This window comes from Lynx canadensis, chromosome B2 (genome assembly GCF_007474595.2).
Source record: "Lynx canadensis isolate LIC74 chromosome B2, mLynCan4.pri.v2, whole genome shotgun sequence".
In the NCBI taxonomy this organism is placed as follows: Eukaryota; Metazoa; Chordata; class Mammalia; order Carnivora; family Felidae; genus Lynx; species Lynx canadensis.
Genome location: NC_044307.1, coordinates 11,409,786 through 11,435,342, shown reverse-complemented (window position 1 = coordinate 11,435,342; position 25,557 = coordinate 11,409,786). Strand labels below are relative to the sequence as shown.

At 44.8% G+C, this 25,557-nt stretch overlaps 1 protein-coding gene across 7 annotated transcripts in view; it reads right to left on the bottom strand.

Moving 5' to 3' along the window:
* The window catches only part of KIF13A (kinesin family member 13A), a 215,914-nt gene that overhangs the window by 21,642 nt on the left and 168,715 nt on the right, over positions 1 to 25,557 (bottom strand). For 4 of the 7 annotated variants that reach the window (XM_030314776.1, XM_030314778.1, XM_030314779.1 and 1 more), the window contains 16 exons: positions 23,921 to 24,083; positions 21,599 to 21,739; positions 20,562 to 20,711; positions 18,961 to 19,122; positions 18,059 to 18,232; positions 15,711 to 15,862; positions 15,047 to 15,179; positions 14,713 to 14,859; positions 10,342 to 10,380; positions 8,606 to 8,705; positions 6,402 to 6,528; positions 4,015 to 4,070; positions 1,903 to 2,027; positions 1,470 to 1,646; positions 670 to 762; positions 203 to 355 (listed from right to left, as the gene is read on the bottom strand). In XM_030314776.1, coding sequence (XP_030170636.1) covers positions 203 to 355; positions 670 to 762; positions 1,470 to 1,646; positions 1,903 to 2,027; positions 4,015 to 4,070; positions 6,402 to 6,528; positions 8,606 to 8,705; positions 10,342 to 10,380; positions 14,713 to 14,859; positions 15,047 to 15,179; positions 15,711 to 15,862; positions 18,059 to 18,232; positions 18,961 to 19,122; positions 20,562 to 20,711; positions 21,599 to 21,739; positions 23,921 to 24,083 — 2,092 coding nt within the window. The remainder of the gene's footprint in view (positions 1 to 202; positions 356 to 669; positions 763 to 1,469; positions 1,647 to 1,902; positions 2,028 to 4,014; positions 4,071 to 6,401; positions 6,529 to 8,605; positions 8,706 to 10,341; positions 10,381 to 14,712; positions 14,860 to 15,046; positions 15,180 to 15,710; positions 15,863 to 18,058; positions 18,233 to 18,960; positions 19,123 to 20,561; positions 20,712 to 21,598; positions 21,740 to 23,920; positions 24,084 to 25,557) is intronic. The other 3 variants (XM_030314777.1, XM_030314780.1, XM_030314782.1) reach the window with 1 other exon arrangement.

Here is a 25,557-nt window from a genome sequence, read left to right as displayed (position 1 = left end):
GAGCCAAAGCTGGACACTTTACCGACTGAGCCACCCAGGCGCTCCTCAAAGTAACTACTTTGTCTAATGAGACTGCTACTCAAGTCTTCCTTCTCTCACAGACTCAGAGTGAAGGTGTTTGGTAGATAAATTCATCTTTGTCCATGTGGAGGGGAAAGGGCTGGTGATCTCATCCTCTGGTCCAGATACTGCTGTTACTTGCCTGTCGGAGCCGTTCAAGACTCAGAATGTTCTCCACCTGCAGCACGCCTCGCGTGTACTTCTCAATGTAGGTCTCCCCATCGGAAGTGCCCTCGTTTTCACTCCTTGCTGCCATGAGAGCCAGTGTTTCCCGGTCCTCAATCTCTTCTGTTGCCTGAAAGGACAAGGCAATGACAATGCTTTTGTGTGAGTCATCTTTTTATCCAAACTGTGGTGAGGAAGTGATTTAGATGTTCTAAGAATTAACATATTCTCCAATACCTGTATTTCTTTCTTTCTTTTTTTTAAAAATAGGCTTCCTGACCAATGCAGAGCCCAATGTGGTGCCCAATGAGGGGCTTTGAACTCACAACCCTGAGATCAAGACCTCAACTGAAATCAAGAGTCAAACGCTTAACCAACTGAGCCGCTGAGGCACCCCTCCAATACTTGTGTTTTGATATTTCTAAAAAGTAATATGTATTTTACCTTTGGTATATTGGATACTAATTCATAGGTGACACCACAGGAATAAAGTATATTCTTCAACGATATTCTCCTCTTCAAACTCTGGGTGAAACTCTGCCAAGGAAAGGAAAACCGAATTAAGCAATATGAAATACTATATATGTTATTCAGCCTTTTACAGATTGCAGAAACATTATCAAGGACTACATTTTTGATGCGCATACAATGCCCAGAAAAATAAAATCAAAAAAATCCTTGTCTCTGACTCTGAAGGACAACAGTGTCCAGCTGTCATTTGGGGATCAGATAACAGAATCTGCAGCCCATCCAGGGATTTGGGGGGCTGCTCTGCTCCCCCATGGGCAGCCTTGCTATTGGTCTTGACAGGGCTGAATCAGTGTGTCCTCCTCTCACAGGCAGAAGAAGGCTGGAGAGGCTCAGTTTGGCCTGTAGCACCTCTGAGATGAGACCCGGGAACGCAGCAGGGGTTTATTTACAGCCCGCTTCTCATCCTGTTTTGTCACTATCCTGCTGGGATTTGTCACTTAACCTATTTCGAACAGCGAAATGTCACCGCCCCACTGCCTCCTAGGATGATGCGTTTCAAGTCGGCCAAGGCAGAGAGTCCTCTGTTGGGTGACATTTACCTCTGCTCTCTTTATGCCCCATTATGTTGGGTCAACGAGAATCAGGCTGTAACTTGGCTAGTGTGGGAAGCACTTGCACTTCCACTGTATCGGCACCACAAAACCCTACCCTGTGACAGGACGAAGGGACTTCAAGCTCATGAAGGCAACGGCAGAATCAGGCCCCATTACTACCTGTTTGTTGTAAATATTGGCCGCAATCCGTTTTCGTAATACTAACTCCATAGCAGCTGGGTGGCTGAGCTGCACCGTGGTTTTCACTATGAGGTAAATCCTTTCATTCTGCGGCGTGACCCTATTCAGGTGAACGGAATCATGCACTGAGGAGTCCCAAGAGGCTGTGGCTGAAACCTAAGGACGGGAGAAGGGGGAGGCAGAAAGAGACACGGCTCAGGGGTGCACATGTACACCATGCACGGAAATAAACGCAGCCCCACCGAGTCATACATGTTCCTCCTCACCTCTTCTGAGCGACAACACACATTCTACTTTTCCAAGTTCCCCAGTCCTCTCCCCCAGTGCAGACCACGGCAGCTTCATGGGAAGAGAGGCCCTTGGGCTGTGCACTAACCGGAAGCCCACAAACAGAGCCTTAGGGCTCAATTACCTCCTCGTCGCTGTGCTTTATGATGGGCAGGTAGAAAAACTGGCTGCCGTGCTCCTTGGGCAGGATGGAGTTCACACCAGACGCGTGGGGGCCCACGAGCTGCTCGTTGGCACTGAGGTCATCCGCTGACCAAATCCAGGGCACAGAAACAGAAGTGGAAGGAAAAGTCATTTTTTAAGCAAGCGCCAACATTTTTAAAATGTGTTTTCCACTGATGAAGTTTGCAAGTAACACACTTTCATTTCTTTCCTTCCTTACCCCACAGTTGAAACAGAGACTCCAAAACTCACAATAGCTTGTATCCTTTCCAGGGACAACTAGGAGAGCTAAAAAGGGACCCTGTGAGTCTCTGATAAAATGGGCAAATATATCCCATAGGCAGTCCTAGGAGCAAATATTTTCCCTACAAACACACACCTGAAACTTTGCTTTCTGATGTCAATTCCTTGTGTAACCTGGGGTTAAGGCTTTTGTCCTACTTACATACCTTACACACGATTAGAGACTGGAACAGCTAAATTACCAATTTAGAATCAAAATTCTGTGGGGTGCCTGGCTGGCTCAGTTGGTTAAGAGTTCGACTCTTGGTTCTGGTTCAGGTCATGATCTCGTGGTTCATGAGTTCGAGCCCTGCTTTGGGTTCTGTGCTGGTGGCGTGGAGGCTGCTTGGGATTCATTCTCTCTCTCTCTCTCTCTCTCTCTCTCTCTCTCTCTCTCTCTCTCCCCCCTTCCCCACTTGCACTCTCTCTCAAAATAAATAAACTTAAAAAAAAAAAAAAGATTCAAAGTTCTGAGTACTTGGGAGAACTACGAGGATCACCTTCCTCCAGAGCCCTACGCCATGTGGGATTCAGCCTTCACAGATCTCTGTAAGTGATCATCCAACCTTTGCTCTTATCCCCCCAAAAACAGAGAACTCACCACTTCATGAGGCACGCATTTTACTTCCAGACTTAAAATAAAACAAAACAAAAAACCTCTTCATATGAAGAGCCAAAGCCAACCTCCCTGGGTCTTCCCTCCAAAAAAGAGGTTTCCAGGCTGTGTTCTAAGATTCTGGGGGCCGTGTCAAAGAGCCTACCTGAGCCTACCTACCTCCCCACTTGGCAACTCTGCTTTTACCTTCTACAAAAGGGGTTCCATTTAAGATTGCATTCTGAAGATGGATTTTACTGCTAAAATACTTGAATACAAGAACTTGAATACTTGAATACAAGAACCATCATTCTTGGTTCACACAGGTTTGGTCTAATTGCCATAGTAAAGAACAACCCTCAATGCAAGGTTATAGTGTAATCATGTTCTGATATCAATACTATTGGGGGTGGGGAGCAAATGGCACTAGTTAGAAATGCAGATTCCTAGGCCACTGCAAAGTTTCAAAATTCAGAATCTCTGTGGGTGATTACCTTCTCAGGTAACTCCTATATCCACTAATGTCTCTAAACCATAACTGTTTTAACGTGTGTTTTTGTTTGTTTGTTTGTTTTTGAAGTAGGGTTCATGCCCAGTGCGGAGCCCAGTGTAGAGCCCAACATGGGGCTTGAACTCGAGACCCTGAGATCAAGACCTGAGCTGCACCAAGAGTCAGACACTTAACTGACTGAACCACTTGGTGCCCCAGTTTTAATGTTTTCATGTGTAGTTTTTAACCTCTCGGTACTCTCTTTTAAACTGTGCACTCCTCGGGGCGCCTGGGTGGCGCAGTCGGTTAAGCGTCCGACTTCGGCCAGGTCACGATCTTGCGGTCTGTGAGTTCGAGCCCCGCGTCGGGCTCTGGGCTGATGGCTCAGAGCCTGGAGCCTGTTTCCCATTCTGTGTCTCCCTCTCTCTCTGCCCCTCCCCCGTTCATGCTCTGTCTCTCTCTGTCCCAAAAATAAAATAAACGTTGAAAAAAAAAAAAAAAAATTTTTTTAAACTGTGCACTCCTCTGTGGGATAACCAGTGATGCTGTGTGTCAAACTTCATGCATTTGGTCGGACTAAGAATGCCACCTAGACACAACAGACGAGTGATTAGAAAAGTGATTCAAGGATCCCAATCAGGTGGGTCTGAACAGATTACAAATCTCAGTTAAATACAAGAACACCTAAAGCACTGGTGGTTACTTACCATTCAAATCAAGGAAGAGAACCGGGATGTGGGTTTCCATTCCAGGTGGTGGGATCCTAAATTCAACAACAAAATTTAATCATAACAAAATACATGTTTTACATCTTGTTAGATAATCAAACACCACAGAGGCACGGAAGAGGAGGAGAACTGCTGTGGAGATACAGATTCTATGAATGAAATATTTTCACATTTCTTGATGTCCCTGTCAACACAAATCATGAGAATTATGTGACTTCCATAAAGAACTACCAGTGAAACAAAGATTCTTTGAAGCCTTTCTAGAAATAATTCTAGTAATGGGAAAGAAGGGAAGGGATGCCGTTAAGAATGGAGATGGGGAAGGCGCCTGGGTAGCTCAGCCAGTTAAGCGTCTGACTTTGGCTCAGGTCATGATTTCACGGTCCATGAGTTCGAGCCCCGTGTCGGGCTCTGTGCTGATGGCTCAGAGCCTGGAGCCTGCTTTGGATTTGCGTCTCCCTCAAGTGTGCACTCTCTCTCTCTCTCAAAAATAAACATTAAAAAAAAAAAAAAAAAAGAAAGAAAGAAAAACAATGGAGATAGGGGGCAGGATCAGAACCCAGAGGAAATAAACAATAAAGACAACATTGAAAAAAACTCACAGGAGGCGAGAATGAGAGACATATAAAAGGCCCAAAAGAGGGGCACCTGGCTGGTTCAGTTAAGCACCTAACATTGGCTTAGGTCATGATCTTGCCGTTCATGAGTTCGAGTCCCGCATCGGGCTCTCTGCTGTCAGTGTAGAGCCTGCTTCGGATCCTCTGTCCCCCTCTCCCTCTCTCTCTGCCCCTCCCCTGCTCACTCTCTTTCTCTGTCCCTCTCAAAATAAATAAATACACTTAAAAAATTAAAGATATATAAAAAAAGGCTAAAAAGACAATGAAAGACAAAAACGACCAAAGCAGTCAGCGTTTTATCAAAAACTGGCCCAGGTGCATCCGAGTCACCTAGTGGGGAGGGCCTCTTAAAATGAAAAGTCCTGGGCCCATCTTTTCTCTTGAGAATCAGAATACTCAGGGTCAGGACCCACTGTACAGTCGAGATGATCTGAAGTTTGGAAACGGCTCAAATGAAGGTGACTGAGGTAAGGAGAAAGACTGTCTAGACAAGGCCTCAGGAAGCAGAACAAGACTGGGAATGAGACGTCCATCTGTTAACACGTGGCCAGCAGACAGACCGTGTGTGTGCCCTACAGGATTCCAGTACAGCAGGGGGCTGTGTGGGGAGAAACATCATGTTACAAATTATGTGCCAGCAAATTTGGATTTTCTGGTCTCATAATACCATCGAATCCATTATACTTCTCTCTGTCATTATGGACACAAATAACATCACTGATGTTTCTACGCCTACCCTAAAGACACGATCTGGGCGTGTATATTCTCTGTTCAAAAGCAATCCAATTTCTCCTAAATGCCTAGGACACATTCCTTTTTTTTAATGTTTATTTTTTTTTATTTTTGAGAGAGAGTGAGAGTAGGGGAGGGGCAGAGAGCGACTCGGGGGCACAGAGGATCGGAAGTGGTCTCTGTACTGACAACACAGAGCCTGATGCGGGGTTTGAACTCACAAACTGTGAGATCATGACCTGAGCCAAAGTCGGAAACTTAACCAGCCAGGCCACTCAGGAACCACTAGGACATATTCTTGTAAAAAGAACGAGAATGAGAATAAGCAGCAGCAGGAGCTACCATTTAACAAATGGGCGCCATGGACAACGTATTTTTAATATATTAACTCTAATTCTTACAACAGTCCAAAAAAAAAAAGGAGGTCCATTAATAGATTAGAAATAAAGCCTCAGAGAAGTTAATGAAATTGAACACTTAAAGAGCTGCAGCTGGAAACTAAATTCAGATCTACTGGACTGCAGAGCCTAGGATACCATGCTGTTTCTCATGAGCATTGGGATGGAGTGATCAATTGACTGATCACTGTTATTTAGTGCTCGAGAGCTGGTTACTGCGTGTTAGGGACCAAACAGAGCAGGCACGGAAGGCTAATAAGAAAATATATTTTCTCCCCTCTCCAAATAGACCCTGGAAACACCCTTCTTTCAAGTCCAACTAAGAGAATTTCTGGAGATCAGGAAACCGTGTCCAAAATGCTCATGTGGAGAAACTAAGACATGTGGTATTTGGTTGCGGGCCAGCTAATCCTCACTCCCCGGCTTCCCCGGCAGAGGAAGTTGGCTACAGTGGGGGAGGAGAGAAGGGAAGGCAGCACCAGAGATGGGTGGCCCCTCCCTGGGCAGCTCACGTCACTTAGCATTTACTGTGACAGCCCTGGAAAGGCACTGGCACGCCTCTGGTGCCGGCCGGCCACCATCATGTCAGGCCTGCGTGGGGGGAATGGACAGCACTTACCAGTGAGCGGGCGCCCCAGGGACCCCGCTGCCCGGTGCAGGCACCAGCACGGCGTTTCTTTCCTCCGTCAGTCCCACCCACTGCTCCACAAGCCGGGCCTCCCGCTCCACGTCGTCCTCTGTCTTCTCTGCAGGACAAAATGAGGGGATGGGCGCCGAGGGGGGGGGGGGGCGAAAAGACAATTTCCAAATTGATTTTTATTTTAAAACATGTTTTACTTTTGAGAGACAGAGAGTGAGCATGTGTGGGAGCAGGGGAGGGGCAGAAAGGGAGAGAGAGAATCCCAAGCAGGCTCAGCACTGTCAGCCCAGAGCCCAATGCAGGGCTCGAACTCACAAACCGTGAGATCATGACCTGAGCTGAAGTTGGACGCTCAAGCCACCCAGGCACCCCGACAATTTCCAAATTTAAAATAAATGGGTTTTCATTCGGTAACACTCCCCAAGTGGCTTAAACATCCATGATGTTCCAAAAAAGGACATGAGGCTTCGAAGCTCCGGCCTGAGCACCCAGACAAGCTCTCAGGGGCCAGGACTCTCGCCTGATGGACCATCAGGAAGGGACGCAGAAACAGCCTTGGGACAGGGATGAGAATACAGCTTGTTTTTCCTGGTTCTGTACTTGGGGGAAGTTGTTCACAGAAGAGTCTGGGCTTCCTAATGAGTCAAAAAGGGATAATACAAGTTGTGTCTACTTCACACGCTTCTTGGAAGGAGCCAATGAAATGATGGGTGTGACACCGCCTCATAAAACTACACACTACTTTACAGATGACTGAAACCCCCAACATATGCACTCTCTACAACTAACTTCATTGTCCTTCACGCTTGTTAGGAAAGAGATTTTATTTAATATATTTTGAAGTCCTTGGATTCATAATTCAACTCTGCAGCTACAAAGGTGTAGTCAAAGTGAGTTGACATTAGCAGGCCGAGCTCGTACACAAACTGATGCCAAGAATGTTGAGCCAAGGGGTGCCTGGGCAGCTCAGTCAGTTAAGCATTCCACTTTGGCTCAGGTCATGATCTCACAGTTTGGGAGTTTGAGCCCCACGTCGGGCTCTGTGCTGACAGCTCGGAGCCTGGAGCCTTCTGCTTTGGTTTCTGTGTCTCCCTCTCCCTCTGTCCCTCCCCCACTCTCATTCTGTCTCTGTCTCTCTGTCTATGTCTCTCTCTCTCAAAAATAGGGGCACCTGGGTGGCTCAGTTGTTTACACGTCAGACTTTGGCTCAGGTCATGATCTCACAGTTCATGGGTTTGAGCCAAACGTCAGGCTCTGTGCTGAGGCCTTAGAGCTTGGAGCCTGCTTCGGATTCTGTGTCTCCCTCTCTCTCTCTGCCCCTCCCCTGCTCATGCTCTGTCTCTCAAAAATAAATAAAAAACACGAAAAAAATTAAAAATGAATGAATGAATGAATAAATAAATAAATAAATATTAAAAATAAAAAGAATGTTTAGCCAAGATTTTTTATTGAGGGGGAGCTTTTGCTAACCTCTACCTGAAATGGATAAACATTCATAATGTGTCCTTTGGTACAGAACCAACCACAATGAACGGATCATAAAGTCAGGATGAGAGACTAAGGGTTTTAAGAACATACTTCTATGCTAGAGTCCGAGTGGCTGTTGCCAGTATAAGCAAACAATCCCTGGAGCTGGTAGCATTGGGTGGACCAGCTTAAGCCAACCTGCACCAGCTGAGCACACGGCTGCCACCCAAGGGGAGCTGGGCGCTGACCTGCCAAGGGCTGTGGTTTCAGACGTGACCCTCTAGCTGCCATCAGTCCCAGGGTCTGAGCCCAGAACACCTCATAATGAGATGTCGGTACTGACCGCATTTGCATTCATCAAAACAAAATTTGAGTTTATTTTTCTCAATTATTATTTTATTTGGTAATCTATACCCAGTGACGGGCTCAAACTCAAAACCCTGAGATCAAGAGTCGCACAGTCCACTAACTGAGCCTGCCAGGCGACCCGAAACAAAATTTGAGTTTAACATTTAGTGTCACACAGTTCACTTAGAGTTTTGTGAATGCTTATGACTTTCAAATTCAATACCATACAAAATGATTCGCTAACATCTATAATTGTCACAAGGTCAAAAAACTACGATATCACTGTCCAGCTGAGAGGAGAAAACAACCTGTTGTCACTGTCTCGATGTGAAAAAGCCAGTCCCGGGAAAGAGTTTAATCTCACATACCTTTTTTATTGCTGACTTTTTTAATCTGTTCATCTAAGTATTCTCGTCGTTTGATGAGTGCGTCGGACCACCTTTCCCTCACAGAGTTTAAGTCTTCTTCCTGACATCAGGGAGGGAAAACATCTTCCTGTAGAGTGCACAGATGGCTATTTCTTTTTTTTAACAAAGATGTTTACATCGATCAGGAAAGTTTTCATTAGGAAAGGCCATTGAACATTGCTGTGTGATTAATATGCAAGAAAGCAAAGGGGTCTCAGAAACACAGCATGCTGATCGAGGAACCCGTTAACTCAGAAATCAGAGCCCCTGGATTTCCGAAAGGATAATTATACTTAAAAGCAAGAGAAGCTCAAGCTACGCCAGCTGTTGGGATGATTCTTCTATGGTGTGTGTGTGTGTATGTGTGTGTGTGTGTGTGTGTGTGTGTGTGTGTGTGTCTATGTGTGTGTTTAAACTGGAGCTACTTGTTTGAAGGATGTGTGATTCCAAGCAGAGACACCATGAACAGAGCCCAAACCATGTAACAGCAAATGGAAATGCAAAAAAACCAGACATCCTCATAGTTCATAGTTCAATGGCCTCATGACATATAGTTTCTGAAATGCAAAGAAGGGATGAGCAGAGAACCTTTCAAACTTGCTGCCAACATTTCACCTCTGACCACTACCATAAGGCTAACCAAAAATCTCCCATGCAAACACCCAACATGCATCAGCCATGCTTTAAGGACCCCCAGAAGCAGCTGTTGGACTTCTCCGTGAACAACGTGGCAGGAAGCACACAGACAGCAGCAGCACGTTAGTTAACAGCGTCGCCGAGGTCCAAGGGGATACTGGTATTTCCTCGCAAAGTCTGTTTTTGTTTGTTTTCTTTCTTAGTAGAGTTCTGAGGGCAAGAAATCCACCAATTCGACTCAAAATGCTCTCTGACTTGCTTAATTCCAGTCTAACCTTTAAGACACGACAGTAAGAGCAGACACAGAGGACCTCTGAGGCTTTACCTGCAATGTACCCACAGTTTACATACAGAAAGGCTCACCAGGAAACTATGGAGAATCACCACAAAGACTAGGGACCAAACCCAGAAAACCTCATTCTTGACTTGCTGCCTGGCCTGTTACTATCATGCCATGTTCCACGACAGCAGACCAGCCACTGCTGACTGGGTACAAGTTCAGAGGTACAGTCTTCCCCCGCTAAAATTCCAGAAGAAAAAGCTGAGATTTAAATTCTCTAAGTTATGGATAATTAAGCTTGGTCCTAACAAAAGAGGAAAACTGGCAAAATAAAACTAAACTACGTGCAGAAAATGTTTTGCAATTTCCTATCTGGCAAGAGACTTTTAAACTAAAATGGCGTATTAGAACAATACTACTCTCTTGGAGGTGAGGAGAAAAGACAAGACTCTACTCAAAGATTATGAATGCATAATTGTACAAGTTGTAAAGTCATTAATTTAATACAGCAATGATGGGCTTGCTTAGAAAGTCTTTACAGGCTCATTCAAGATGGCATAGCGGCAATGCGGTATTCTGGTCATACATTTTGAACGGACAGAGAAATCTATAGAGAGAGTATTATATCCCTGATTATGCTTAAAGCAAATCCAAAGCGAGTGAAACACTGCCACAGTCTTGCTCGATGGTCCTCCTTCCTCCTCCCTGCCCTCTGCTTGGCGGATGCCGGCAATTAGCAGTAGCTGTGCCCCATGCCACAGATCGACAGCAGCAGTAATACCTGATAACTATCCATATCATCACCATCCTCATCATCTCTCTGGTAGGAAAAAAATAAACACAAAGGACATGCATTTTGTTTCTCAAACAGCATACAAATAATTCTTTAAGCGTAGCACACGCATTACAATGGACAACACATAGAACACCAGCATAATAAAACATTTACATGAATTGCAAGAAAGGTTTAGTGGATTTAATTCACTCATCTAGAATGACGAACTTGAGTTTGGTTTGGTTTGTTTTTAATAAAGAAAACAGTCATTTAAAAAACAAGAACTCTCTTAGATGGGAATAAGAACCAACATCATTGAGCCAGGCCTTACTCTACTGTTACGTGAATGGTGGATATACATCGTGGGGTGGGCTACTTGAGATCTGGACCAGGCTTAGAAAGACAAAATGGCAAAACTAGACTATTCCTTCACCTCATAGTTTAACCATGAGGCAGTCAGGGTCCTGAGGGATGAAATGATTTAACCCAAGGTTAAATCTGCCAAATAGTGGCAGAGTCAGGACTGGGAGCCAAGCTGCTAATTTCCCTGCTCAGTGCCCTTTTCCCTGCACCACACCACATGCACTGAGGAAATCATCACAGGGGAAAGCCCACTGGGAGCCTAAAGGCCATTCACATACAAAGTTCTGCATTGTACTATTGCAACAAGAGCACAGCCCGCCATATTGAATATTGTCATCCACTACTGGATATATTAGCATCACACCAATCAGAAAAATCGGAACTGTCCTAAAATTCAGAACTGTCCTAAACCCATGGCAATAGTTTACAGTAAACTGCATAAACAATTTTGGCAAAAACATTTGGCAAAACAAAATCACCATGTTGAAAATAAATTAGGACTTAGTTGAGACAGTTTTCCTTAGACACAAGAATAAAGAAACTTCCATTTGTAGAGAATAGCCTACATGGAGGCAGATTCTACTGAAAGTGAATGCTGAGCCATATAACAATCTTCTTTGGTTTTTCTATGGCTATTGGAGGGTTAATATTCGAACAGGCAGTGAAGTGGTCTAGTCTTAAAAAGACAAAGTGTTTTTGTTCAAGAGCTTTAAAAATATAATTACATTATTCTCATATCTAAGTATACTTCCAAATATGCTGATTTTAAAAAGTGCTTTAGGGGCACCTGGGTGGCTCAGTCATTTAAGCATCCCACTTCAGCTCAGGTCATGATCTCACGGTTTGTGAGCTCTTCATGAGTTCAAGCCTCACATGGGGCTCGCTGCTGTCAGCAAGAGTCTGCTTCTGGTCCTCTGTCCCCCTCTTTCTCTGCCCCTCCCCTGCTTAACACTCTCTCTCTCAAAAATCAATGAACATTTGTAAGAAAATGCTTTAAAAATATAGTTAAACATATTCTCTGCAAAGACTGAAAAATCCACTCTTGTTTTAGTTTGGTGCCCATCATTATCATTTGAATAACTAACTTATTAAATGCATGCCTAATACTGAAGTAATTTTTCTTTTTACTTTTTTTTTTTTTAACGTTTTATTTATTTTTGAGACAGAGAGAGACAGAGCATGAACGGGGGAGGGTCAGAGAGAGAGGAAGACACAGAATCTGAAACAGGCTCCAGGCTCTGAGCTGTCAGCACAGAGCCTGATGGGGCTTGAACTCATAAACCGCGAGATCGTGACCTGAGCCGAAGTCGGATGCTTAACCAACTGAGCCACCCAGGGGCCCCATCTTTTTACTTTTTTTTTAAAGATTTTATTTTTTAAGTAATCTCTACACCCAATATGGGGCTCGAACCCACAACTCCGAGATTAAGAGTCATGTGCTCTACTGACTGAGCCAGCCAGACACCCCCGAAGTAATTTTTCTTGACTTACTTCTTCACATTAATGAATAAAGTACATGTAGCTTGAATTTATCATTTTTTAAAAAGTTTATTTATTTATTTTGAGAGAGAAAGGGTGGGGGGGGGGGGGGAGAGAGGGAAGGAGGGAGAGAGAATCCCAAGCAGGCTCCACCCTGTCAGCTCAGGGCCTGATGTGGGACTTGAACTCACAAACTGTGAGATCATGACCTGAGGGGAAGTCAGATGCTCAACCGACTGAGCCACCCAGGAGCCCCACTAGAGATGTATTAACAGTGCAAATAATCAATGCTTATGAGGTTTCTCAAATAGGAACCTTCAGTCAACTGATGACCCTCTATTTTATAGGTCATGATTTAGGACACAGATTCAATGTTTTATCTAAGATCAGAGATTTATTAAGCCTTTACTACTAAGCCTTTACTACAGATGGGGATCCCAGGGAATTATTAGGTCTACTTCATCATTCTGGAGAAGACAAAAAAGGAACTGGAGGTTTGTGTTACTTCAACAAGGTGACCAAGAAGGCCAAGCTAGACTTAAGAATCCAGATCCCCCCACTCCAGGCCAGTGACCTTTCTACCAGGCCCTGTACCCACCCCCAAATTTGATGGCCTGAGGGAGGGACTGAGCTGGGACAAGAATCCACACCCAGTTTCCTACACCACACATGAGGGAAAGTCTGGGGGAGAAGCCTCCCCTCAAGCAGCAGACTGTCCTTATGCCTTCCTCCATAGTCTCCCTGGCTCTGACAATCAGGGGCAATTTTGGCTTGGGAAAGGGAAGGCGATGTCTGACAAAGCTTTGCCTTAAGGCCTAGTCGTCCAAACCAATGTTCCTTTTATATATTATTTTTTTATAAAGAGATTTTTTTTTTTAAATTGTTTTTAATGTTTATTTATTTTTGAGACAGAGAGAGACAGAGCATGAACGGGGGAGGGTCAGAGAGAGAGGGAGACAAAGAATCCGAAGCAGGCTCCAGGCTCTGAGCTGTCAGCACAGAGCCCGATGCAGGGCTCGAACTCACAGAACGTGAGATCATGACCTGAGCCGAAGTCGGACGCTTAACCGACTGAGCCACCGGGCGCCCCTATAAAGAGGTTTTTTAATGTTTATTTATTTTTGAGAGAGGGAGAGACAGAGAGTGAGTGGGGAGGGGCAGAGAGAGAGGGCCAGAGGATCTGAAGCAGGCTCTGAACTGTCAGTGCAGAATCCGACATGGGGCTCAAGCTCACGGACAGTAAGATCATCACCTGAGCCGAAATCAAGAGTCAGACGCTTAACCGACTGAACCACCCAGGCACCCTGCCAATGTTCCTTTGAGCTTTCAGAGAAGTCTCCGCCTGAATGCCAGCCAGGGAAATGAAGGAAGCTGAGATGAAAGGTGGATCATTCTCCAGATGGGCGGCTTCTGCCCAGACCCCACAGAGAAACGTTTTCTTCTGTTACAACAGGGAGTGCTCCCAGTCACATGTGGCTCACAGGAAGCCAGAGTTGCACGGGTGGCTTCTTCCAGTTCCTAATTCATACCCGCCTGTAAACTGCGGACTGAGTGAAGCACAGGCCTTCTCTCAGGCCACTGGGGGCAATTTCCTGATCTGAAAGTTTGTTCTCAAGGAGTGATGAGAGCTGTGATTGGTAGTAAGAAGACCAATTCTTAGATGTTCACATCTTTTACTTTTTATAAATATTTATTTTTAAATTTATTTTTTAAATCTTTTTTTAATGTTTGTTTATTTTTGAGAGAGAGAGAGAGAGATAGAGAGAGAGTGAGAGACAGAGTACAAGCAGGGGAAGAGCAGAGACAGAGGGAGACACAGAATCCGAAACAGGTTCCAGGCCCTGAGCTGTCAGCACAGGGCCCGATGTGGGGCTCAAACTCATGAACCGTGAGATCGTGACCTGAGCCAAAGTCAGAGGCTTAACTGACTGAGCCACCCAGGCGCCCCTTAAATTTATTTTTAGAAGTAATCTCTATACCCAAGGTGGGGCTCGAACTCACGATCAAAGATCAAGACTTGCATGCTCCCCCAACAAAGCCAGCCAGGGGCCCTCTTATCTTTTAATTTTTAAAAAAGAGAACAGAAGATTTAGTAAGGGGGGATTTAATGGACAAAAACGATCGTGAGGACAACTTTTAATTTAAATAAAGAAAAAAAAAAAGAAGGCTTTCAAAGAACTGTTTAATTATGCCTGTGTATGGGGGCGATTTTATAGTAACAAAAGTGGATCAGGCCAGGTAGCCATGCCAAATACCCGACATAACATAACTGGGGCCGGATATAAAATCCACCTAAAGTAAATGAGTAAGAGAGCATTCATACGTGTGCTTATAAATAAAATTATTATTAATCAACACAAAACCAATACAGTATTTTAAGTCTTATAAAAAGGACGCAAATGTGAAGGGAAGGGTGCAGACATAAGGTCAAGGCAAGGAGTTCTGTCACGTTCCTCAAAGGTCTCCATCACCGACTGCCTTAGTTCTTCATGAACCGATCTTCGTTAAATACCGCTTCAGCTCGGCTTGTCTTACCTGGTAACTGTCCAGCCCTCTCTGCAGCTTGGTGGACCGGGCAGTGACACAGCCAATGGACACAGACAAGATGGCTTCCACCATGAGCGGCAGTGTCCCTGAATGCTGCACCGGTTTCACTGTGACTTGTACCCTCCGGGAATGGCCCTGCAGAGGTCGGGGGTGGGATGGGAGGGGCGCGACGCAGCGGCGGGCACCAGGGATGGGAACGGTGAGGGATGGAGGGAAGAGGAACGGGGAACACAGAGGCAGATAATTAGAAAACTCCCAGAAACGGTGTGTTACGAGTGGGACGAGAAAGGACACACGAAACAGACAAAAACAAGCCGGGTACCTGTCTGAGTTGAAAGATGCCCCCTGTGTTGACATCTTTGGCCTGGTGGAGTTCCACTGCAGCGTATTCCCCTAGCTCGTTCAATTCCAATATGGAAATCCACATTTCTACTCTTCGAGTTACCTCATTCCACCTGCAAAATCACGTTCCCATGAACAACGGTGTCACTGCCCAGGGACGTTGTGAGTAACAGGAAAAGAGTCACCATCCACTGAGCACTTTCTATGGGCTGGGCACTGTGCTATGTATGTCATATAGATTTTCTTTTTTTCTTTTTAGTTTTATTTATTTATTTTGAGAAAGAGAGAGAGCATGAGCAGGGGAGGGGCAGAGAGAGAGAATCCCAAGCAGGCTCCTGACGCGGGGCTCGAACTCATGAACGGTGAGATCATGACTTGAGCTGAAATCAGGATGCGGATGCTTAACCAGCTGTGCCACCCAGGCACCCCCAAGGCTGGTTTCATTTCCCCAGGTAGGAGCGCAGCTGTTTTAGTCCTGTTTCTCAAAAGGATTTGCCTTTCCCCACATTGAATGTCTTCAATGACTGCTAGTCCCTTTGATCGTTCCCATTTCACAAAGGAGGACACAGGCCTGGGGACCCCTGCTCTTAGCCTCCGTGTTAGTGCCAGCCTTGACCCTGCACCCAGCTCAGCCAAGGACAAACCTGTCATGCAACGTTCTTGTCTTCGCATGAAGAGAGTCGACTTCCCAGATGGAGCTGCCGTTCCCAGCGCAGCGGTGGCCCCACACCTCAATGGCCAGGGCTCCATCTGCCAGGAACTCCAGGAGCTCTTCTGTCACGGTCACCACGTAGTCCTGGGATAAGCGGAAGCAAGGAAAGAGTGACAAGGATCACGCATAAAGCAATTGGGTGAAATTTCCATTTTGCCTTTTAGCCTCATAGAGATTCACTTTGGAGGTTGTTAGTCTGATCCCAACCTTAAAACCACCTGTGCGGTTTTCAAGAACCAGAACATTAGTTCTGGAAGGGGCAGGAAGAGGTGATTTAATGCAATTTCTTTCTTTAGGCAATGCGGACACTGAAGAAAGCAACCTGTCCCATGTCATAGAGCTCGTGAGACGCAGAAGTGAATCCTTGCTTCCTTACACCGGGTTCATCCTGGGTTCTGAAGGACCACTTGATCTCCTGCTGCCTTGGACTAATCAGCACATCATAAAAAAAGAACATCTGATTGCTCCTTGCGATGGCGTGGGAGACTAAGAACAGAATTAAATTTCGTATGATTATTTTCATGGGTCTGTGCTCTTGCTCTCAAACTCTCCTGCTCTGATTCCTCATCATAAAACGCAGACAGAGGAGCGTGAGGGCATGAATGCCGAGTGGGCTGAGAGGTAGATCACCCTGAACGCTGTGGCAGGCAAGGGACCAAGCCATGCTTCTTTCCAGCAACAACTCAGTGAAATCTCAGGTGAAGACAACCCTGTGGCTCTACTTTCTAGAAAGACCTGTGCTATACTGACTTAATGTTCTACTACTTACCTTCTTATCTAGTTTATTTGGAGACAGAACCAGAATTTTAGAAGGAAAACAAACTAACGATCAATTAGTACAATCTACACATTTTATTTTTTTTTCAAACATAGGTTTCCTTTCTTTCTTTTTCTTTTTTTAAGAAACAGAGAGACAGAGAGACAGAGAGACAGAGAGAGACAGCAAGAATCCCAAGCAGGATCCATGCTCAGTGTGGAACCCAACTTGCAGCTCGATCCCATGACTCTAGGATCATCACCTGGGCTGAAATAAAGAGTCAGACGCTCAACCAACTGAGCCACTTAGGCACCCCAACCTACACATTTTATTTATGAAAAAAACCCCAAGGTCACGCAGTGAATCCAAGGTCCCTGAGACTAGTGTTTCTCAAACCAGTTGTTAACCAGAACGTACTTAAAATTCAGGTTTCATACTCCTACATGAATAGCTTTGTGGATCCAAAGAAAGATGGGGAATATTTAAGAGTATTCAGACACAAATAACAAAAAAAATAATTAATATGGGTTTTCAGAAACAGACTTGGGTGAATACAGGTGGAAAAAAAAGTGGGCCATTTATTTTCAGAAAAAGAAAGACCTGACAGTCTTTACTTATGTGAAATTTGATAGGTATAGAACCAGAAAGAAAACGCACAATTTCCAAAGGAAGGGGTTTGGAGTATTTGTTAAGGATTGTGCAAGGAAAAACAAAATTACACAGAAGAGAGTCTGTCTGTCAAAAACAACCTGTTGGCAGTCTGATGTGAAAGCCAGGAAGGGTAGGTGATGGTCACAAGATGGGAATAGCCAACAGTCACCAAAAATTCACCTTGTCCATTTACATTTTCTTTAAAAACTCATATGCCACATTGGAAATGCTATGCTTAAAACACTATGCCATTAAAAAAACAAAAACAAAAGGCTATTCCATATTCAAAAGAATTAAAATATCTACAGCAACTTGCATGTTGAGAAGTTCACATAAATTAAAATAATGAAGTGGGAGGCATCTGGGTGGCTCAGTTAGTTAAGCGTCTGACTCTTAATCTCAGCTCAGGTCTTGATCTCTGGGTTGTGAGTTCAAGCCCTGCACTGGGCTCCATGCTGGGTGTAAAGCCTACTTAAAAAATAAATAAAATAAAACAAAACAAAATTAAATTAAAAGGTGCAATTCTGCAACATGTATAATATGACCACAGTTTTTGTAAAAAACTTTTTAAAGAAGTTATGCGTGCGTGATGGTAAGAGTGTATCTATGCCCGTTTTTGTGTGAACATGCCATTGACCACACACATATAAAAGTTGTAGGGCATAGGGTGTAAGATTTCAGGTAGAGGCCTTTCAGATTTTATTTTAAATACTTTTAAATTATTGGAATTTGTACCGAAATACATTTTGAGGTTAAAAAGTCCAAGACACATACTACATTTACTAAACATTCTTACAGGGAAACTTCTACGTATTGAACCGCACCCAGGTCCATTGCCTCCCGTGTAGCTCGTTTCCTCATGGTGCCCATACCTTACAGTGAGAGAACGTCACAGTGTACTGGGCGTCCCTGGACTGGGGGGAAGGCACCTCGGGGTCCACCACTGGGGCAGCCACTGTGGATTCACACTGGTCCCAGAATGTGTATTGACAGAAGACAAAATTTGAGAGGCTTAAGGGCAGCCCGGTTGCCTCTTTAATTTTTACCTGAAGAGATAAAAAAAAAAAAAAAAAAAAAAAGGCAATATAACTCCCATAAAGAAACATTAAACTGTGCATTGCTTCAAATGTAAGAGCTCTTCAAATTTAAGAGCTACATAAATCAGTTATCCATTTGGTATCTGAAAATATCTGGCATCCTTTCATCAAGGGTTCCACCTACAACAAATCCGTACCAGAGTACCACAACTACCGTGTGTAAACCTGGCAAAGGCACACACCTCCAACATTTTCCTAGTGACTGAATTTTTGATGCAACCTTTATTGGAAAAGCAGGATTCACTGAACAATACATACCCCCCCGCATGCCAGATACACATGGACTTTTATTTTTCAATGTTCTTAAGTTTATTTATTTATTTTGAGGGAGAAGGGGAGGGGCAGAGAGGGAGAGAGAGAAACCCAAGCAGGCTCCGAGCTGTCAGCGTAGAGCCCAACGTGGGGCTCAATCCCACCAACCGTGAGATCATGACCTAAGCCGAAATCCAGAGTCGGATGCTTAACGGACTGAGCCACCCAGGTGCCCCCAATACACATGGACTTTTCAAATCTCATCAAGCGTCACCAGAAAGGGTGCTATACTTCTGGAGAAAGTACTGCCCACCGTTGTATTTACGGTTAGGAAGGTTAACATTTACGATGCTCTATGAAAAACAGAACTGTTTGGCATGAACAAGGTCATTCCTCTGCACCCGTCCATCTCATTGTCCCCTCACCCGGCAAGTCAGCTTCTTGACTCGGTGAACAGTCTCCCCGCTGATGTCCGTGACCTCGAGGCTCCCACCTTCGCTGGAGTTCTCAGAAGAGTCGTCCTCCACCACGCGCTCCGGGACGGCCCCTGTAATTCGCATGACTTCCACATGGAGGCGCCCTGCAACCTGCGGCAGGAACCAGAGCGCCTGCAGGTTAATACGCATCCAGCGGGGAACCTGACCTTGGACAGAGAGCACGCAGCCACCTCCCGGGTGAGCAGGTGAGCGGCCCCGCCCCTACTGCCATGGGCAACTCACCCCTTCCACAGCCGGTTCGGTCCATCTCTCACCCCCTGCAGTCACCCTGCCTGACGCTGAGCCAAATTTGCTTCTCTGCCACTTGCCTTCTGGAGTCATCTTCCCTCTTATCCTTTACAGGCAGCCCAGGAACAGAGTAAAGACAGCTATCATATCCTACCTGGAGTCGTCTATTTTCCATGTTCGTATATTCGTTCATCTGATCTAATCCCTGCCCAGTTGGAATACCGAAACGAGTAGTAGAGATACACGTGGGGGTTGTTATGAGACAACTTCACCCAGAAATCGGCTGCATGCCCCGAACTGTGCTACTAAGCACTGCATTTATCGCAATAAGCCAAAAGACGTGGTCACCAGGCTCACGGAGCGTCTGCTCTCTTCAATGGGTGGGTAACTCACACTGGAGCAGGGGGAGTGAGACCTATCCCAGGAGGAACCACAAAGGCTTACAATTTCTTCAACATCCTGGTGGTTCTCTGGAGAGGTGCTAGTTTAGTGGTGCCTCTCTTACACTTGTTGGCACAGAACTGAATTAAAGGACAAGAATTTGCTCCCTCAGAGTGCTACAACTAGCCCAAGTTATGTTTCATGACACAGGTCAAGGCTGCAATGGCTGGAGTCATGAAGGGGACAGTGCTGCCATCGTCTTAAATCGTGAGGCTCCACAGTAAAAGTAGCATGGATCCAACCTCCACACAGCAACTGGCACTGGCACCAAGCGCCTGAGAGAAATTAGCTGATGGCGTTGGACAAGTGAGACCAATATGGAGGAATCCGTTAGAGGAGGGAGAAAGGGGAAATGGGAGAAATCAGTTCAAAGGTAAGGTGGGTTCTCAAGCTTTTTTTCAATATTTTTTGAGAATCAACACATTTTTATTTATTTTTTTAAGTTTATTTATTTACAACTTGCTCCCAAGTTGTATCCGGTGAAGACCACATAGGGGCCGAGAAGGAACTCGGATGTATCACAAAGGTAAGAGATTAAAAGAGAGATGAACATGGCAACAGAGTGGAAGCTGGTTTCCAAAAGATTTCTAATTTGATTAAAACAAAAATCAAAAAAACTAGTGAACCATAAATTCAAAAAATGGGTATGAATATCTTTTAAAACCATGATTTAATCTTGAGCGTTTCTATTGATATTAGTAGAGAAGAAAGAGTATGATCCTGACTATTCACCCTAGATCTGCCTCAAGAGCATCACTTAAATCAGATACACACACACACACACACACACACACACACACACACACACACACACTCCCTTCCACTTGGGTCAATTTCCTCCCAGGCTGGCTTGTCCTTACCTCCCCCTGCTGGCTGATGATAGGAACTGCATACTGAAGTTTCACATCATAGAAGAGACACTCCAAGAACACATTAGCCACACCAATTAGGTTGTGATTCTCTTGGGCTTCATAGAAAGGGTCACCTCGTTTCCCATAGAGACGCTTTGCCTGATGGGTAGGGTAGGCAGGTGGGGAGCCAGTAAGAAACAAAATATCAACTTGAAGAATATTACTTAAAACTAGCACCTAAAAATGATTTAAGAAGAAAGCATTTATCCAGAGAAATTAAAAAGAAGTAAAAATTACAATCATGTCACATAAATAAAAGTAGCATATGGGAGGGGCTCTTGCTCAATTACACCCTCGTCTTCCCTATCACACCCCACATATAGCCTTTTTCATTCCATTCCCTGTGCTTTGTCTCATTTCCTTCACTGAGTCGTCTTTTCCATTACTAGCATCCAAAAAATGGATTGTGCTTTCTAAAATTATTCTCCGTAATCTCCCCAGCCATTATCACAGCTAGGGGAGCCAGAACATATGCTAATGAATACAAAAATCCAACCTGGCTCCATCCGTGTGCATTTGTCACAACACTGACAAAACAGCACGGACTTACTTTGTTCCATTTCATATCACCTGGAATGTAGCAAAAATGCAGCCAAATAAGAACATGTTATGTGTTCTCTTCATTTAGTTTCTGTCCGTGTGGGGATCACATGTTTTATGACTGATCCAACATCCAACTTAGAAGTTTTTTCAAGATCACTTCTACATTCCTTTACTTCCCCCACCCTGCCCTGCCTTTTTTAAAAGTAGGCTCCATGCTGGGCATGGAGCCCAACACAGGGTTCAAACTCATGATCCTGAGATCAAGAGTTGGAGGCTTAACTGACTGAGCCATGCAGGTGTCCCAACATTACTTTTCTAATATTGATGTCCAAAGCTTGACTACAGAAATTCACCGCCATGCATGTGTGCGTTCTGATGGTGAAATCACCTACACTCTGTGCTTTCAACATGGCCCAATCTCCTTTCCATTTTGTCTCTTTTACCTCAGGAATTTTTTCCTTCCATTCTTGATAAAGGTCTCTCATATCAATTAATTTATTCTCCAGCTTCTCGATGGTCCAAACTTGGGTGCTCTTTCCTTTCCTCCGCACTTGGATAGCTGGCTCACTCACGATTGCTCCTCTCTGCAGAATGAAGGAAACAAAAACAACAAATCAAATGAAACCAAATGAAGTCTTGTTATGACTTCTTAGATTGTTACAGCAATATATATTATTAGAAAGCAGCAAGTGTGAAGAAAACATATACAGAAAGAAGATGAAATTCTACCACAGAGGGAATATTCTGGCTTATTTTCCATTTTCTATAGGTATACCCGTGCATGTTTTTTTTTTTTTTTTTTTTATCATAATCAGAACCAAACAAAACTAAATTTCCTATCCCGATCCTCCCTCCACAGTTTTTATCTTACGATCACCTTCTTGTGCTATTAAATATTCTTCATAGACACAATTTTTAATGGAAACATAGAAATCTATTTTATGGATGCATACTGGTTTGATCAATTATTCTATTGTTCGACATCATGACTATTTAAAAAAAATTTTTTTTTTCAACGTTTATTTATTTTTGGGACAGAGAGAGACAGAGCATGAACGGGAGAGGGGCAGAGAGAGAGAGAGAGACACAGAATCCGAAACAGCCTCCAGGCTCTGAGCCATCAGCCCAGAGCCTGACGCGGGGCTCGAACTCACGCACCGCGAGATCGTGACCTGGCTGAAGTCGGACGCTTAACCGACTGCGCCACCCAGGCGCCCCGATGACTATTTTAAATTTTTGCTATTATAAAGGCCATTATGATAAGCATCCTTGTATAAAAAGCACATGATCTTTATGAATTTTTTTTTAATGTTTATTTATTTTTGAGAGGGGGGAGGGGCAGAAAATATGAAGCGGGTTCTTTTCTGATAGCAGCAAGCCTAATGTGTGGCTCAAACTCATGAACTGTGAGATCATGACCTGAGCAGAAGTCAGATGCTTAACTGACTGAGCCACCCAGGCACCCCTCTTTATGAATATTTCTATGACTATGGACTTAGCATAAATTTCTCAAAGAACTGCTTGGTCAAAGTACTAAAATGCAGAAAGAGTAATGAAATCCTGACTCGTTTCTAGCTTGCTTGCCAGGGGAAACATAAATGGATGCAAAATTATTGTCTTTTGAAGTTTCTCCTTAAAAGAAATATTCTTTGAGTTGAAATGACAGGAAACCTCCCAAAGGCTGCAAAGAGTCATTCTGTGCACAGAAAAAAGGTATTATACAAGCCTTCCTTTCTTCTTTAAAATTTTTTTTAATGTTTATTTATTTTTGAGAGAGACAGAGACAGAATGCGAGTGGGTTAGGGGCAGAGACAGAGGGAGATACAGAATCTGAAGCAGGCTCCAAGTCCCGAGCTGTCAGCACAGAGCCTGACGCGGGGCTCGAACTCACGAGCTATGAGATCATAACCTGAGCCGAAGTTGGACGCTCAACCAACTGAGCCACCCAGACACCCCGACAAGCCTTCCTTTCTTGTAGAATCCTTTCTGAAATTGGCAACTATCCCCCCATTCCAGAAGGGGGCATTTACACGACAGAGAAAAGAGGAATTACTTATATATATTTCTAGTTTTAACACATCTAAGGGCATATTTACTCGGGGGGGGGGGGGGCTATAGAGGAAATTTTTTTTTAAATTTTCACTGTTGAAGTAGAGTTGACATACAATGTTATATTAGTAGATAGGAAGTCTTAAAAAGAATAAATACTCCGGCTCATATCAGCATCTCCTCACAGATTTTTTAAATTTTTTTTCAACGTTTTTTATTTATTTTTGGGACAGAGAGAGACAGAGCATGAACGGGGGAGGGGCAGAGAGAGAGGGAGACACAGAATCGGAAACAGGCTCCAGGCTCCGAGCCATCAGCCCAGAGCCTGACGCGGGGCTCGAACTCACGGACCGCGAGATCGTGACCTGGCTGAAGTCGGACGCTTAACCGACTGCGCCACCCAGGCGCCCCACGTTTATTTATTTTTGAGACAGAGAGAGACAGAGCATGAACGGGGGAGGGCCAGAGAGAGAGGGAGACACAGAACCCGAGGCAGGGTCCAGGCTCTGAGCGGTCAGCACAGAGCCCGACGCGGGGCTCGAACTCACGGACCACGAGATCATGACCTGAGCCGACGTCGGACGCTTAACCGACTGAGCCACCCAGGCGCCCCTCACAGATGTTCTTTAGGGTGTCAGGTTTGTCTGCTGTCTTACGGTACATACTGTTGTACATTTTACTCTCTCTCTCTTTTTTTTTTTTTGAAGCACTCTTACCTTTCTGTTGGCACTGAGGTTTGCAGCAGGGATCTGCAGAGTCACCTGGTAGTCAGTGAGCTTGCTCATTTCCTCAGCTAAGAAGTTTGCCTCCCTTACCAAGGTATTGGCTTTCACAAGCTGCTCGCGAAGTTTTGCCAAGCTTTGGCGGAAGAGCTCATCCCTGTGGGGTAGCAGAAAAGGAAATGAGAAACTCCGAAAAGAAAAGGAAACCAATTCTGCTTCTAAGTGAGTCGTATACTTAGAAAGTGGTAGGCAACTCCTTCCAGGCAATATTTTTCAACCATTTTTTTTTTCCTGTTGGTAACGACTGATGAGGAGCAAATATGTAGAGGGACTTAACTAAAAACCATGTTTTAAATCCCCTAACATCTGAAAGCTTCTATTTTAATATGCTGTTGCCAAAAGACCAATAAAGGAATCCTTTAGGGAAAAGAACTGATTACAACTTTTTGTGCGCTTCTGGGGCTGGTGGGGAGGGGAATGGGGCAGGGGACAGAAATCCGGAGTCCATAAGGAGAAAGCGTTTCACATGATTTCTTCGGTTGGTAAAAGGCAAGAAGGGGGACTTCTGTGCTAGCAGGAATTCTTTCCTCAAGTCCACACAATAGCACTTCCTGATAAGACCTTCTGCAACGTTCTGAGGCTGAATAGGACATTATTATGTGCCATTACGTGCCCTCTCAGTCCCCACATCTTTTGCCTCCGTAGATGTGTTGTATTTATAGTTTCTCATTTATTTGTGTAATTATTTGACTGATGTCTGTGTCCCCTATGGAGCTGCAGGCACCCCAGGGGGAGAACTGTGTGGTCAGGTGCACGGCCCATTGTGGGAAACCCCCGAAGTACCCACTGAATGAAAGGAAGAGTTCTGGTTCCACAGGTGGGTTCAAAGGTAATCCACACTAGCAGAATGCTTATCTGCCTTCTCTTTTCTACCATTTATACACCCCCTGCCCTTACTTCATAGGAAAATGGGGAGCTTGGAATACCCAGTCTCTACCCCTTTCTCATCACCTCAAAAGTGACACTGAGGCACCTGCAAAGATGTTAATCTGAAGTTACCCTAACACGTATGGCACACCGATCCTGTCTGTCTGGTTCTCCTAGGTGACACCATTTTTTTTCAGTTCCCTGGACTTGACTCTTTTTCAGCCAGCTCAGTCTTTTCTCTTTTCTACAACATCCAGAAAAAAAGCCTTCTGTGGATTTTTCCTTTTAAATATCCCCTAAATCTCTCTACTGCTTTCATAACCCCTGGTAGCCTCAAAGCCCCCAGGCTCTTTCTCTGACACCACCAGTCACACAAACTCCTGCCTGTCTCAGGCCAGCCCTCAGTTCAAAACCTCGTCTCCCCGCTTGGGATAAATCTGCAGGCACCTGTGTGCCCTACCGGACAGCTTTGGACTTCGCTCTCCCTACTCCTATACAACTCACCTCTCGGAGCAAACAAAACAGCTCTCATGCAATCCGCAAAACACCTTCCTCTTCTCCACGGTTTCTCATTTGTTTGTGTCCGCGTGCCCATCCAAATGCTTCCCGCCTTCTGTCTGCCCGTCCAGTGTCCACCCTTCAAACTCGCCTGAAGTCCTTCATCCTCTATGACGTTGCAGCAGAAGCCCCACAGCATGGGGGTC